At 39.6% G+C, this 14640-nt stretch overlaps 1 protein-coding gene across 3 annotated transcripts in view; it reads left to right on the forward strand.

The window, feature by feature from the left end:
- Positions 1 to 14104, forward strand: part of FOCAD (focadhesin) — a 114050-nt gene extending 99946 nt beyond the window's left edge. For all 3 annotated transcript variants that reach the window (XM_074165952.1, XM_074165954.1, XM_074165953.1), the window contains 8 exons: positions 4524 to 4639; positions 5880 to 6140; positions 6804 to 6893; positions 8046 to 8223; positions 9662 to 9759; positions 10627 to 10878; positions 11996 to 12071; positions 13647 to 14104. In XM_074165952.1, the coding sequence (XP_074022053.1) occupies positions 4524 to 4639; positions 5880 to 6140; positions 6804 to 6893; positions 8046 to 8223; positions 9662 to 9759; positions 10627 to 10878; positions 11996 to 12071; positions 13647 to 13720 (1145 nt within the window). In that variant the 3' untranslated portion in view covers positions 13721 to 14104. The remainder of the gene's footprint in view (positions 1 to 4523; positions 4640 to 5879; positions 6141 to 6803; positions 6894 to 8045; positions 8224 to 9661; positions 9760 to 10626; positions 10879 to 11995; positions 12072 to 13646) is intronic.
- Positions 14105 to 14640: the final 536 nt, after the last annotated feature.

Genomic DNA, 14640 nt, shown 5'->3' on the forward strand with positions numbered 1-14640 from the left:
TTTTAGCTCAAGAAAAGACTAGAGAAGATCAGAGCTGAGAAATTTGGAAGTTCCCTAAAACACTGGTGAAATTGGACCGAATTTTTCATTTGAATTATTTACAGTAAGAAAAGCCCATTATGAGCCTCAACTAATATCACTGAATTTCACTGAATTTTTTTAGAGTTGGAAGGGACCATAGAGATCATCTAGTCCAACTCCCCTGCTGAAGCAGGATTGCCTAGAGCATGTTAGAGCATGTTACTCAGGACTGCATCCAGGCGGGTCTTGAAAATCTCCAAAGAAGGGGACTCCGCAACCTCCCTGGGCAGCCTGTTCCAGGGCTCTGTCACCCTCACTGTGAAGAAGTTTTTTCTCATATTTGAGTGGAACCTCCTATGTTCCAGCTTGTGCCCATTGCCCCTCGTCCTCTCACTGGCAACCACTGAAAAGAGTCTGGCTCCCTCCTCCTTCAACCCACCCTTTAGGTACTTATAAGCATTGATAAGGTCTCCCTTCAGCCTTCTCTTCTCCAGGCTAAAGAGTCCCAGCTCTCTCAGCCTTTCTTCATAAGGGAGATGCTCCAATCCTTGAATCATCTTCGTTTCCCTTCGCTGGACTCTTTCCAGTAGTTCCCTGTGTCTCTTGAACCGGGGAGCCCAGAACTGGATGCAGTATTCCAGTTGTGGCCTCACCAGTGCAAAGTAGAGGGGGAGGATGACTTCCCTCGACCTACTAGCCACACTCTTCCCTATGCAGCCCAGGATTCCGTTGGCCCTCCTGGCCACAAGAGCACACTGCTTGCTCATTGTCATTTTGCTGTCTACCAGGACCCCCAGATCTTTCTCTTCAGAACTTGACTCCAGCAGGTCCACACCTAACCTGTATTGGTGCCTGACATTTTTCTTCCCCAGGTGCAGGACCCTACACTTTTCCCTGTTGAACCTGATGAGGTTCTTCCTTGCCCAGCTCTCCAGCCTGTCCAGGTCTCGCTGGATGGCAGCACGGCCCTCCGGGGTGTCAGCCACCCCTCCCAGTTTGGTATCATCAGCAAACTTGCTAAGGATACACTCTGTCCCCTCTTCCAGGTCACTGATGAATATGTTGAACAGGACTGGACAAAGTATTGACCCTTGGGGGACACCACTGGTTACAGGCCTCCAGCTTGAACCTGCTCCATTAATCATTACCCTTTGGGTCCTGTCACACAGCCAGTTACCAATCCACCTCACTGTCCCCTCATCCAGCCCACACTTCCTTAGTTTCCCAATGAGGAAGTTATGGGAGACAGTGTCAAAAGCGTTGCTGAAGTCAAGGTAGATGACATCTGCTGCCCTCCCCTCATCCAACCAACCAGTTATAGCATCGTAGAAACCTATCAGATTGGTCAAACATGATTTACCCTTGGTAAACCCATGTTGCCCAGTTCCAATAACCCCCTGCTCTTCAACTTGTTTGGAGATGACATCTAGAATGAGTCTCTCCATTACCTTCCCAGGGACAGAGGTGAGACTAACTGGTCTGTAGTTTTCAGGGTCCTCCTTCTTGCCCTTTTTGAAGACTGGAGTGATGTTGGCCTTCCTCCAGTCTTCAGGCACCTCTCCTGTTCTCCGTGACCTTTCAAAGATGATAGAGAGTGGCCCAGCGATAACATCTGCCAGCTCTCTCAGCACTTGTGGGTGCATCCCATCAGGGCCCATGGACTTATGAATGTCCAGTTTGGCCAAGTGGTCCCGAACCTGGTCCTCCTCTCCTGGAGGAAAAACTTCCTCTCTCCATACCCTCCCCCTTGCCTCCAAGGCCAGAGATTCATGAGGGACAGCTTTAGCAGTGAAGACTGAAGAAAAGAAGGCATTCAGCAACTCTGCTTTCTCCGTGTCTTCCACCACTAGGGTGCCCATCTCGTTCATCAGTGGGCCCACATTATCCCTAATCTTTCTTTTACTGTTTACATACTGAAAAAAACCCCTTTTTGTTATTCTTAACTGTAGTGGCCAAGATGAGCTCAGCTTGAGCCTTGGCCCTTCTAATTTTCCCCCTGCATATCTTCACCGCTTCCTGGTATTTCTCCTTGCCTGCCAGCCCCCTTTTCCAAATTTTATCTTATTTTCAGTACCCACTAAATGCTTGTGTCAGAGGCTGCAGGCAGCTTTATCACAAGTTTGAACTGCTCTGTAGTTCATCTAGCTATCACTAGTCTGAAATACACTTTCTACTAAATTACACTGTAGACAGAGGAAAGCATATCCCTTTTTCCATCATGATCCTGATTTTGTCAGTGCTTCTAACAGCGTTTTTTCTTCACACTGGAGAGTAGCTTTGGTCCTGAAGTATTGTGTTGGATAGCTTGTATAATATTTTTCGTCTCAGAACATCTGTTGGTGCCTGTTTTAATTCATACAAGTGTCTGAGTTTCAAACTCATTTCCTTAAAAAAAAACAAACAAACAAACAACAAACTGCTGTGCAAAGTTCCTTATTCCCTTGTTTGATTCCACTGAGTTTTGTTTCTCCTGATTTATGTAACTCTTATTATTGGCCTTGCAGATTCTTTTACAACTGGGTTGGGCAAGTGCTGTTGTGTTTAAACTGATGTGCTGTAGAGCCCAGATTATGGAAGGTTGTTCTTATTTCTTTCTGGTGTTTATTTTACTTAAACAGAGTGCTTGTATAAGCAGTAGAAATCATTGCACTGTCCTATGAGGAATGGTTACTTGCTAAATACAGTAAGATTTGGCTATATGTTAAGCATTTTTGCTTATACTTGAGCTGCAACTTCTGTTTTACTTGGTATTCTTGCAATTGATTGTAAAGTCTTTTGTATGAATAAGTGAAAATTTCCTATACTGAGCTCTACAGTCCATGCTGATGCAAATTTGTGGGCAACCTTATAAATAGCTGAAACCTGTTAAATGTATGGGGGATTTTTTTATTCCTGTTTTTCACTTAGGAGTCTTACTTTTGTAAATCAGGGGAATTCCAGAGGAAACAGTACATTGGTTTTGTGGCTATGTTTTTATTGACTTCAGGCAGCGTCATAGCTACACTTTTATACATAATTTCTCTTGACTGTCCCTCTGTAGTGTTGTGGAAGTTGCACACTCCTCTCTAGATTATATGTGCATGCAGAAATAGGTCTTGCTGTGTGCTAGTGAGCAATATTCATGTTGTGCTAGAAAGTCTAATGTAGAACAGTTCTATTGTGATCTAACAGTCTACCTAGAAATGTGGCACTAATACACTTTTTGTGGAACAGCTATAGCATCAGTATTTTTATAAAACTCAATTCTCTCAGATTCTTTAGGTCACTGTTATTCATGTCTGAGAATTCATGACTGTTTATGAACCTTAAATGTTTCACAAATTCTACTGTGAAGATGTGTTCATCTTTAAATACATTGAAGACAACAGACTGCTTTCCCATGTTACAAGGTTTATTGCAGTTGTTGCTGAGCAGAAATCGTATAACATGATTTAAGTAGTACCTGTTTGTTATTCAGTAGTGCTCTGAAGTGAACAGTCATAGGCAAATCATAATCTGTGTCTTAGCAGTCCAAGCTAGTGAGAGAGAATTTTTGAATTGGGTACCAATGTCTCTTGTTACAACTTCACCCTTTCCAAGTTCTACAAATGACTTAACTTCTCATATAAGATGTTTTATGTCAAAGAGCCTGATATTAGACTCTTAAATAGTTGCTTTGTTCATGCACCGTTAGTGAACTGTATAAAAGTCATGCTATATAGATTGCCACTTATGTTACTGAAAGAACATGTTAACTTGCAAAGCACCTATTTAAATTTTATGCTGGCATTTAACAGTAATGTATCTTCTGTCTAATGGGTCAAATGCTAGTATAATACTTAAATTGTTTGTCCTTAGGTTGCTGTAGCAATCATGAACTAGACAGAAGTCATGCCATTGCTTAAAGTACTTTTTCAACATATTTATGACTAGTTATTCTATTAAGAAACAGGCTGTACCAGTCATTAAAGGGACTTTAAAGGGAAACCAATAAGGATTCCATAACCATCATAAGGTCTACGCACAGTAAGGTCTTCCCACGTGTTAACATGTAGAATGCTGAAATCAAGCACCCACAGCAGTAGCAGTGACTAACCTCTGTTTTGTGATATATTATATGAACATGGGCTACATGGAAGAGTAGAAATGTGAACAAATGCTAATCATTCCTACATTTAGCAGGAAGGAATATTGTTTCATTTCTCCTTCTGTAGATTAAATCTTCTCTTTATTTGGCAAGGAGTTTTTTATTTCTTACTTTTCTTACCATTCTCACACTTTTATTCCTGAGTGGATTGAAATGAACTTGGACAAATCCTGAGATTTCTTGTTGAATGTGCCTGAATGAGAAGAGGAGACTTCTAACATGTATGTGTTAAAAGCTTTAAGCAGCATCTCTAGAAACGCAAATTTTAATTAAGTGCTCTGGTAGAACATTATTCCTCCTTTATTTTATGAGTTGAGAAAAAATTTAAAGTAAAATTAATTTCTTCATAGCTTCTGTTTATTTTCTTCTGCTTTAGGTGATGAAGTAAAACATCTCTGCCTTCAACTGGCTGTGACACAGGCCCAGTCATCTCAAAATGCAGCAATGCTTTTGGGGATGTGGGTGGCACCTCCGCTTGTCTACAGTCTCAGTGTATGTATGTCAGAAAGTTTATGGGACCTCAGCACCTCTTTCCTAAGGTTCCTCAGTGATGATGTTTAAAATATCTCACCAGAAAAATTATTACACTAGGTTCAGAATTCTGCAGAAGTACTATTTAGCAAATATTTACAGTAAGAGAATGGCTATTCTGGGGCCTTGAAATTTAAGGTAAACTTAAGATCTGCTACGTTGGTTTTACTTAAATTACTTAAGGCCATTTTCTTCTCTCTCGTTTCATGCTATAGCATGACCTAGAGATGTAAGAAGGCATGGCATGTAGGAAGAAAAAGTGTCTCTTATTCTACTAGCCGATAGTCTTAGAAAAAAAGTCCAAAAGCTTTCCTGCTGTCTCTTGGTCTAGTAAAATGTGTTGCTTCTTAAAAATCTTGCCTTAATTCTGTAGATAGTCAACAAACTAATCTATAGTGTAATCAAATCAGGGCTTATCCTCTCCTACAGTGCAGTTCTTCTTGCAGAGGTACAACGTGGATTCCATGATCCAATATGTAAAACTCCATGAATCCCACAGTGCACTTGACTGTGCAGTTCTCAGTTTAAACAAGTTGAGGAGCAGGTAGATAACAATTGTCAGAGAATCCATTGTGGATTTCTGTGACCTTTTCTGGTTCTTTAAGGGGTATTTTTATCTTGTAATTTTTAATTCATTAGTCTTCAGACATATACAAACACTTCGCAATTTTAAGATACATAATTGGTAAGGTACCAAAAAAAAAAAGAAAATTTGATTTCCGAGTACCAGTTTCTCACTGCAGTGGAGATTTGGGGTCACAAAATGAGCTCAGCCAGAGAGTGCAAGCTTTGAATTCTTCAAAGTAATTATTCATTCTTACTCACTAGCTAGCAATGTTAATGGTGCTAGGACTACTGTATTTCTGTCCCTGGCTGTCTAGTCAGTCTGTATGTTATATGTAGGAATGCAGTGGGCACCATAAAGGGAAATCAGAATTGTCCTGTCAAAGATGTGATATCTAGGGTTCATTGAAAGAAAGTTCCTCAATTTTTAGGGGAAATAGAATATTGACATGTTTGAACTCTTTTTAGTTCGAGCAATTAATCCAAAGAGGGAAGAAGAATTGAGAAGTATTTTTTATTTTGAGTGCTTTTTAAAGTGGTGTTTGAGCTACAGGGGTTTTTTTCATCCTTTATAACAATAGTTGAAGGTCAGTGAAGAACTGGAATCTGAAACTAAGCAAAAGTTTTTGCTTTGCAGATGAAAACCCAGAAATACCTTTTTACATCCCTGCCTCTATGGATGAAACATGTTGCAGAAGACAAACTACAGTCTTTTACAGAAGTGTTTCTGATACAACAGTTGGAAGTGAAGAACCGCACAAAAAACCCAGAAATCTGCCAGTGTGTTTTACAGGGGCTCATGCAGGCAATGAAACTACCAAGCCCTGCCCAGTACTGCTGGAGTATTCTGTGCCAGGCTGTGGAGAAAATATTTGAGCTTCTACCAAATGAGATTCAGGTAAGCAATTAAGTATGAGGTGTATGAATGTTTTTCTGAACTGGATACTTTTACTGATGGTAAGTCCTATCTTTTTGCACTGATCCATCACATTTGAAACATGAAGTAGATGTAAAATTTTTAGTGATAATGGTTAAGATGCCTGCATAATTTCAATTTAAGTTACTTTCAGACATTCTTCAGAATATGACTAGGTTGTGAAACCAATTTAATTTACAGTTTCCCTCACAAATGATTTAGTAATGGAAAAATACAGTATTAGCACTGAAATAAGCATTATTGAAACAGAAGCAGAGAACCATCAGAAGGGGCTTTTTTTTTTTTCCCCACAGAGGATTCAACTTCTCACAGTGATTTGAAGAAGCCATCTAGCTACAGAAAATATCTCCAAGGAACGGCGTTTTTCCATTAAAAAAAACAAAAACAAACTCTTTGAAAGTTTTCAGATACCATATTCCTTAATAATGAAGTATATTGAAGTCCCCAGCAAATACAGAATTTCTAAAATAGAATAAATAAAACAAGGCTAATCACTAGATTAAATATTCATCATGATCTAAGTATTCATCACGATCATTAACAAAGTTCCTGGACTCACCAATTTTAATGATGAAGAAATCTAGAAGGATATATCTAAACATGCATTTACTTTTCTGTTCGTAGAGAGGCCATCTGGACATGTATATCGATGTAGCAAAATGTATCTCAGAAATGTCAGATCCAGAGATTGATCGTATTGTCCAAATCTCTCAGGTAATGATGTTTTACTCCTTGTCCTTTATCACCAAATGATGTGAAACAACCATGCCTTACAGTTTTTCTTGTCCGCAGAGTGTTTTAGCTCATTGGGAGCATCGATCGTTTTATCTGCCATGCAAGTTAGGGTGTTCTGGCTCTAACTTGCAGGCAGCACAAGTGATAAGAACCCATATCCAAAACTTTCTCAAGGCAACTGCAATACTAGTGATTTCCCCTGGTAGCTTTGAACTGGAGAGTCTAAGTAACTTGGTCAAGTTCAGGCAGGACTCTGTTAGCAGAGCAGCAATGGTGTTTGATCTTCTGAATCCCAGGCCAATGATACAAACAACAGACCATAGTCCTCTTTGGTTAACATAACTACCTACTTGAAACAGGCTGTCAATGCATCCCGGTGATTAGTTGTGCTTGAACTGTGGGTCATTGCATCTGTTAAAAACGTGAAATACTTTGACTAAACAACTTTTAATTCTTGACTTAATGTGCTGTATTTGCATTCATGCTCAGTGTCTCCTGATGGACAAGGATGGCTAAGGATTACAGTGGAATATAAAAGCTTTCAGCTTCTAGTTCACCAGTGGAATCAGTTAGCAGTGGAATTCTTCACAGCTGAAATGCTAAGGAAATGACCTGTGTGGAACGACTTGATGGTTTCAGATCAGATTGTTATGAACTAACCTCCATGACCTAAATCCGTGTTGTTCTGTTTACTGGCAGATTCAGTAGAGAATCAAGCATTTAAATAGGTTAGGGAAGCTGATCTGTCATTTCCTTATATCTTTGAGTTCTTATTTCCACATTGAAAAATGCCATTTAAGAAAACCTTTTTTGTCACTGCAGTGAATCTGTCTGGCAAGAAGCCTAGGGTCTCCAGAACTGTCAAGCTGGCTCGTTTCAGTTTAAAGGGGAATGTAAAATTTAAAGCAATATGAGAACAGTTAAACTATACTGATTTTCAGTTTGCTGGACTGCTTAGAAGCATGTGAAATTAAATCAATATGTACAGTCTTCTGTTTCATAATTTGTCTTGAAGAAAAATGAGCTTGCTGCATAATCAAAGAATTTATCCTCTTTATGAAAAAAGAGGAATGCAGCATCCCATGAGACAGGTATGTTTTAATTTAACATGTTTTTTAATTGCATTTGCAGAACAATATAGAGAAGGCAACATTCGTGAAACTGTATTTAATTTCTCAAGGCAGACTGCCTCTGGTTAACTTGAATGCCATGATTGATACTGTGGCAGGATATCACCAGAAAGAAAATATTTTATGGATGCTCCAGCATAGTTTCTATCATACTCGTATTGTGAGCCATGAAAACACAGGTAAGGTCAGGCTTAAACAAGAATTGATGACAAAATCAATGGATACCAATGGATCTACACTGATTCTTTTAAAATAATTTTTAGATGGTTTAACCCAAGTGTTTAAAATTTCTCTGTATTAGAAATTACTCAATCTTCTGAATTTTTCTGTTCTTCAAATACTTGTATCAAACATTGTTTTTATGTTTTCCCCAATTCTTTATGTTTCTGAACATCAGCTACAAGTCATTTATCTCAGCCAGGTGGTTTGCAGACCAGAGTTTTGACTAGATCCAAGTCTCCTAGTCTTTTTAGACTTTCAGCCTATGGTTGTGTTAGAAATGTACATCGCACATCAGAAACCAGTGCAACTCTGCTAACCTTCAGATCTAGTATCTGACTTACCGTTGTGTGACATGGTAGCTAGGGCCATTTTCCTGTGAGACTGGTTGAACCAAGGTGACAGCTTGCTTTTCTGAGCTCCTCGCACTGAGTGAACACAGAAAACAAATTGCCCTTTTGCCTCTTCATAACCATACCAGACGGTTATCTGGTGGGTTAATGAGTTGGGCTGGCTCAGCTAAGGGTCAGGTAAAGTGCTGCAGCTGCTGCTGCAAGAGGAATCACAGAATCACGCAGGAGGATAAAGGAGGAAGAAACAAGGACAGAAGGAGGCAAAAATGAGGTCTTCCCATTTCCATGGCAGAAGGATCTTTGGCTACTTGTGTTCACAGAACAGCTTCAAAACATTATATTGCTAGATGGCTTAATTGTCAGCTGTGGTTGAAGAACTTCAAACAGTAGCGAGTTATGAGTGAAGCAAGGCTCCTTTGGCTAAGAGAGGGCATATGTAAAGACTACAAGGAAATGGTAGTGTATGAAGTGACATGGTCTCAAAGGTGAAGATAGTTATTAGTTTGTAGGAGGTAGAACAGATTTTGGACAGCAGAATCAATGAAATATGTTCCATCCTTGGGTTGAGGGCTGATTTTATTTGTGTGCCTTTACGGTATTTTACTGATCCTCCTGCACGGTAGGAGGATTTCCTCAGGACTCCCCACATTCTTGCCCAGTGTACAGTGACATCAGTGCTAGACTTAGATGAAGTACGGGGGCAAAAGCTTCAGGGAGGCTTTAGGATTCTGTAGCAGCCATATATGCAGACTGGGTTAGTGGGACCTCCAGACACCTGCCATAATGTGAAATAATTCTTGCTCAGCATTTCTTTTTCTGTGTGTTCAGTGTGTTGCCTGCATTATAAGCAAAGTTTTTGTACCGTTTCAGTGCCCGTATGCCTTCTGTCAGTGGCAACCACAAATCGAATGTGACAGCGGTGATTGTTTGTTGTTCTACCTCAGTCAGTGCTTTGTTGCTACAGTGATTCCCAATGCTTGCTTTTTAATGAAAAATGGTGCATTCTAGTGTTTTATGAGAGTCGATGTTCTTGTTCTTCTTCTAGGAGTGCTGAAAAGAATGGACTGGCTGCTAGACCTGATGGGCCACATCAGAAGTTTAGCATACAAGGCAACATCCTTACAAGATGTCGATCTGAAAGAGGTACATGCTATGCAAATAATTTGCAGCTTTCAGGAAAAAGGAGGTTTTGATGTATTCCACGTTCTTCCTCAGCAATAAGTATTATTCCCCATGCTTTTATATTTTAGAAGATTGTCATCTTATCTCCATATTGAAATTCTCCTCAATTTTTGTGAATGTACATGTATTTAAAATGCATACTTCAAAATAACCGTGACATTTAAATGATAGAAGCTAAAGGCAACTAAAGGAAATAATTGTTTCAAATTTACTGTATTTAGCATAATTAAAGGAAAAATTTGAATTCACCACTAGAACTGTCTAAGCAGGTCAAATTTGTGCAGCTACTGTTTCTAAGAGGGCTTGGACGGTTTTAGGGAACTAGTATTACTCAATCTTTTCATCTGCTTAAATCTTCTGATTGAGGACATAAACTAAACTGCTGCTTAGATCAGAAGGGCATTCGTTACATTGCTGCAATATTTCTCAACCATTTCTAGCACCACAATGGTGGCCACCTCTAATTTCCTTCAACAATCAGCTTGCTGTAAAGAAGTTATTTCCCCATTTTAAATGAAATGTGAATCAGCCTTAAACTAAAGGATGATTTTAGAAGAGTGTTGTTTTGCTTTTTTTTTCTGTAGTCATTCTAGTTTGAGTTGGAGTTTAGAAAAAGGCTTATGCTCCTTCAAATTGTAAGAGAATATTAAGAATGCTTTAGTTCTTGCATTTTGAATGTTAGCTGAATTTTCAGGTGATTGTTTTGAAGAGAAAGCCACCACCTGGATTTTTGGTTTGGCGTTTTTTTTAATTGTTTGGGGTTTTTTTTTTTCCCCCTTTATGTGTTGTTCATTTAATAAAGTGCATGTTTGCCTTTTTTCTTTATAGTGCATAGATTTCTTCCTGTGGCTGTTTGCAGCTTCTGTGGTGGCCTGGGCTGACCACAGTGCACCGTTACTGCTTGGCCTCAGTGCTAACTGGTCACCATGGAAGCACCAAATGATATTACTAGAATTATCTGAGGATTGCATTGGCAAGCACCCCACTGGCAAGCTTGCTGTGCAAGAAACTCTCACTCTCCTTCCAAGCAGCATTTCCCTTTTGCTGGCTAAAGAGCCATGGAAAGAACAAACACAGAAGGTAAAATTGCATGTAGTGGTAAGCATTTTCCCATACTTGGAAAGCACCTCTTTTTTAGTAGTCAGCTCAAGTCTCGGGTGGAGCAGTTATTTCCTCTATATCTATTGCATCTGACTTGTGATCTTGTTTTTCTTTGTTTGCAATCAAATACGACTTGTCTCAAAAGACTGAATGTAGTTTCTCAAGTAAACCATGAGAGTTCCAAAGAACAAAAAACATTCCAATATTGGGAGTCAAACTCTTAAGAGAGTACAGTGAGGAGAGGAGAGCTGGCAGCTACTGGTAGCAAGTCAGTCTTTTAAAATACTGAAAGACAGGTCCTCTGCAGTTGGACATCACCACAGTGGCAATTTAGGGCAATCAAAGTTCTTCCATGCAGTTTGTAGTGTGTGTCGTTTTATTTTCAAGTATACGTTGAAAATTAGTGTGGAAAATTTAGCCTAATTTGGCAAGCCTACTGTAGATTGCTTGTGGTTGAGACATGGAAATATTGTTATAAACCTATAGATTAGTAGTTGCTGTTTCGTGCAAACCAGAATCTGTTAAGGACTGGGTCCTGTGCACTACTGTGCTCAGAGCTACCACTGAGGTAAGAATTCAGAATTTGGGAGGAAAGCAGGAGTTGGGCTGTTAACGTGCAAGTGCTTAATTAGGCTTTAGGGAAGAATTTGAGACCATGCCCTGAAAATCATCCTGTAAGTTTGAAATACAACATTGCCCTCCAGGCACCCTGCACTGCCAGAAAAACAATGAAAAATGAGAGAGGTCAGAAGAGGTACAAAGGCACTAATAGTTCTGAAGAATTTGCAGTAAAATGTTTGGACAAGAGACTGATAAGAAAGGATTGTATTAATAGGTTAAAGGCATGAGCAGGCAAGACGGAAGGAAACTATTTACTGTACCTTCTTTGTTACAAGTAATTACTGCTGAGGTAATGAGAAGGAACAAAGGGAGTTTCGGATCTAGCTGCGCAGAAGCTTGATTGGCCACTGCCTCTGATTAGATAACTATGAGTTTAGCAGCAATCAGATGTTGTCTGTTAAACTTGAAAGAACTTACGGTGTTCTGGTACAGAGGCTCTTTTAATTCAGATTTTCCTTTATATTTCAATCTTTAGTTCGTTGACTGGCTGATCAATATGATGGAAAGTCCTAAGGAAGCATTATCAGAATCTTCCACAGACCTGCTGAAAGGTAGGGTATTTTTAATTGGGTCCTTATTTTTTCATAACGATCAGTACAGATCAAAATCACTTTTTAAAAGGAGTGAGATTGAATCTATACTATTAGCACATGCAGGAGAGACATATTTTGCTTTTAAGGAAACCTTCACAGGTAAGTTAACATTCCTGTCTGCAACACCTTCTTATATTTGCTGTCTGTCTCATCTGCTGACACTTACACTATACCACTGACGATCAAAAGGACCTAAAGGTACATCTGGTCCTACAAGCGTATTTCAGTGATAGATACGTGTCAATTGTTTTTAAAGTTACGCTTGAAAATACGATGCAACATACTATTTGGAAACCCTCCAGTACTAGAATAGAAATCACGTAAAAAATTTATTCAGGTGCAACTGAACACTGAGTTGTAGGGAAGGGATGGGAGACAGACAATGACAGCCTAGTAAAGTTGTCTGACAGGAAAGGATAGAGGAATCAGGGTTGCTGAAAAAACATATGAAAAGAAAGATGGGAAATACATGGTATTTTGAATTACAGAAATGTCCTGTGGCCCTAGCATACACCCCACTGCTTATCTAGACATGTAGGATTGTTAATACAACCTGTGGAAGTCATTTTAAGAGAACACCACAAAAACTTTGAAGTGAAGTGAGTGTGCCTGTGCTTCTTTCGACTAACACAATGCACCTCCTTCGAATCACCTGATTGGTTGGACTTAAACATGGCTTCTTGAAATCCGGTTATAAGTTCTTTGCATAACCAGGATAATTAGCCTTGTTTTGGGAGTCTTCAATCTTTAATCACTCTCTGATAGATTTCAAAATTCCCCTGTTGTGTCTGCTAATCTCCACCAGAAACAATGCTAAGGATTGTTGGAGAATCTTCTCTGTACCTTAGAGGATTCTGATATACACAGTATATTCTCAGTATGCCTTGATTGAGACGAGTCATTGTTTCTCTTGAGCTTTCCATTCTTTTTTTGCTTTTAAATACTAGAACATGAAAGTCCCTTCTGGATGACTAGAATGTGACTGGTTTGTTTACTGGATTTTGCGTAAACACATGATGTGTTAAGTAAATTGGATTGAGGAATCAAAAAAAATCAAAAAATTCAAATTGTATTGAGGAATCAGTGAATTACATTTCCAATCAGTGCTTGCACAGAGGGCTTAAACATTGTGCTTTGTGCTTCTGTCCTTCCCAGTGCCTCCTCTCTCCCCTCTTGCATCGTTGCTTATTGAATTCAAACTTTTTGTGGTGTTGGTTGATCTACATGTCGCTTCAAAGAGGTAGTGTAATTAGCAGATGATGTGGTATGATTTCAATAGGAGACATGCCATAAAGCAGATGAAAGGCATAGTACAATATCAGATTTCAGAGGGGTGTAGAGGCCAGTATACGTTGTGAACAGCGGAAGTAGCTTCGGAACCTGTCAGGCCAGGAAGAGAAAAAGTCACGAATAGAGTCGATAAGAGGAGAACTGGATGCATACCTGTGTTAGTAAAATGAGTAGGGAGAATATTCTCATATCCTTTCCAGTCTGGACTGCACAAATTAATGTCATTTGTCCTTGTCTTCACAGTTACACTTCTGTCCTTGAGGTCTCTTGCAGAGTTCAAGAAGAAAGCAGTGTGGACTAAAGCTTATGGGTGGTAGCTGCATGCTGTATCTTATCCAATGAAGAAAACTGTTCATACTTGAAAGTATACTATTAACAGTTCAGGCAACAAAACCACCAATTTAAAGAGGTTTCCTATCAGAAGGTTTTGGATATATCAGCTTTTTTTTAATCTTTTTGCCTCCTCCCAAAGATTCATAGGATGAAAACTATACTTTGTTTTTCAGTAAAGGGGTGTTGTTCTTTTACAAACTGCCTAGCATGGTTTGAGCTGTGCTACATCTAAATGAGAAACACATGTCCAGTTGTTTCAATTGAGTTGTTTCAAGTGATGCCTGGGAGCTTCGAAAGCGGGAGTGAAATATTCCTTTAACTCCTGGAAGTTTTGTAGGAACGGGTGGACAAATAAACTTTTAAAATTTATTTGGATGTAGCCTATTGTATGTTTTAGTGTAACAGACTTCTGAATTAGCATTATTTTTTAATTTATAACTCTTGTTTAGTAATAACATGGTGCTTTTGTGCAGCAGTGACAACACATTGAAGGTATGTAATGTGAGTAGGGTTTCTGAAAAGGGTGGTATGCTTGTCAATTTTGCGACAACTTTATCAAGATCACTGAAATAAGGCAATGATCCTAATGGCTGCTATGTCTCCGGCTCCAGGACGGTTGAAGTTTTCTTTCCACTTACGACTGTTCTTGTCTCCTTTACCCTCCTTTGCAACAACAACGATAACACTGATAGAGGAATGTACAAACACGATTATGGCACCACCGCTCACCCACTGGACCCCAGACACCTCCGCCCACTCCCAAGTGGTGACTTCCAGCCCCCTCCCCTGGCCAGCTCCTGGCTATAGACTGGGGATGGAATACCTGTGTCCCTGCCAGAGCCTGGGGAAAAGTAACCCCATCCCTACCAGAACCAGGACATACTGATAGACCTTGGGCTCCCCA

This window comes from Numenius arquata, chromosome Z (assembly GCF_964106895.1).
Source record: "Numenius arquata chromosome Z, bNumArq3.hap1.1, whole genome shotgun sequence".
Taxonomy (NCBI): domain Eukaryota; kingdom Metazoa; phylum Chordata; class Aves; order Charadriiformes; family Scolopacidae; genus Numenius; species Numenius arquata.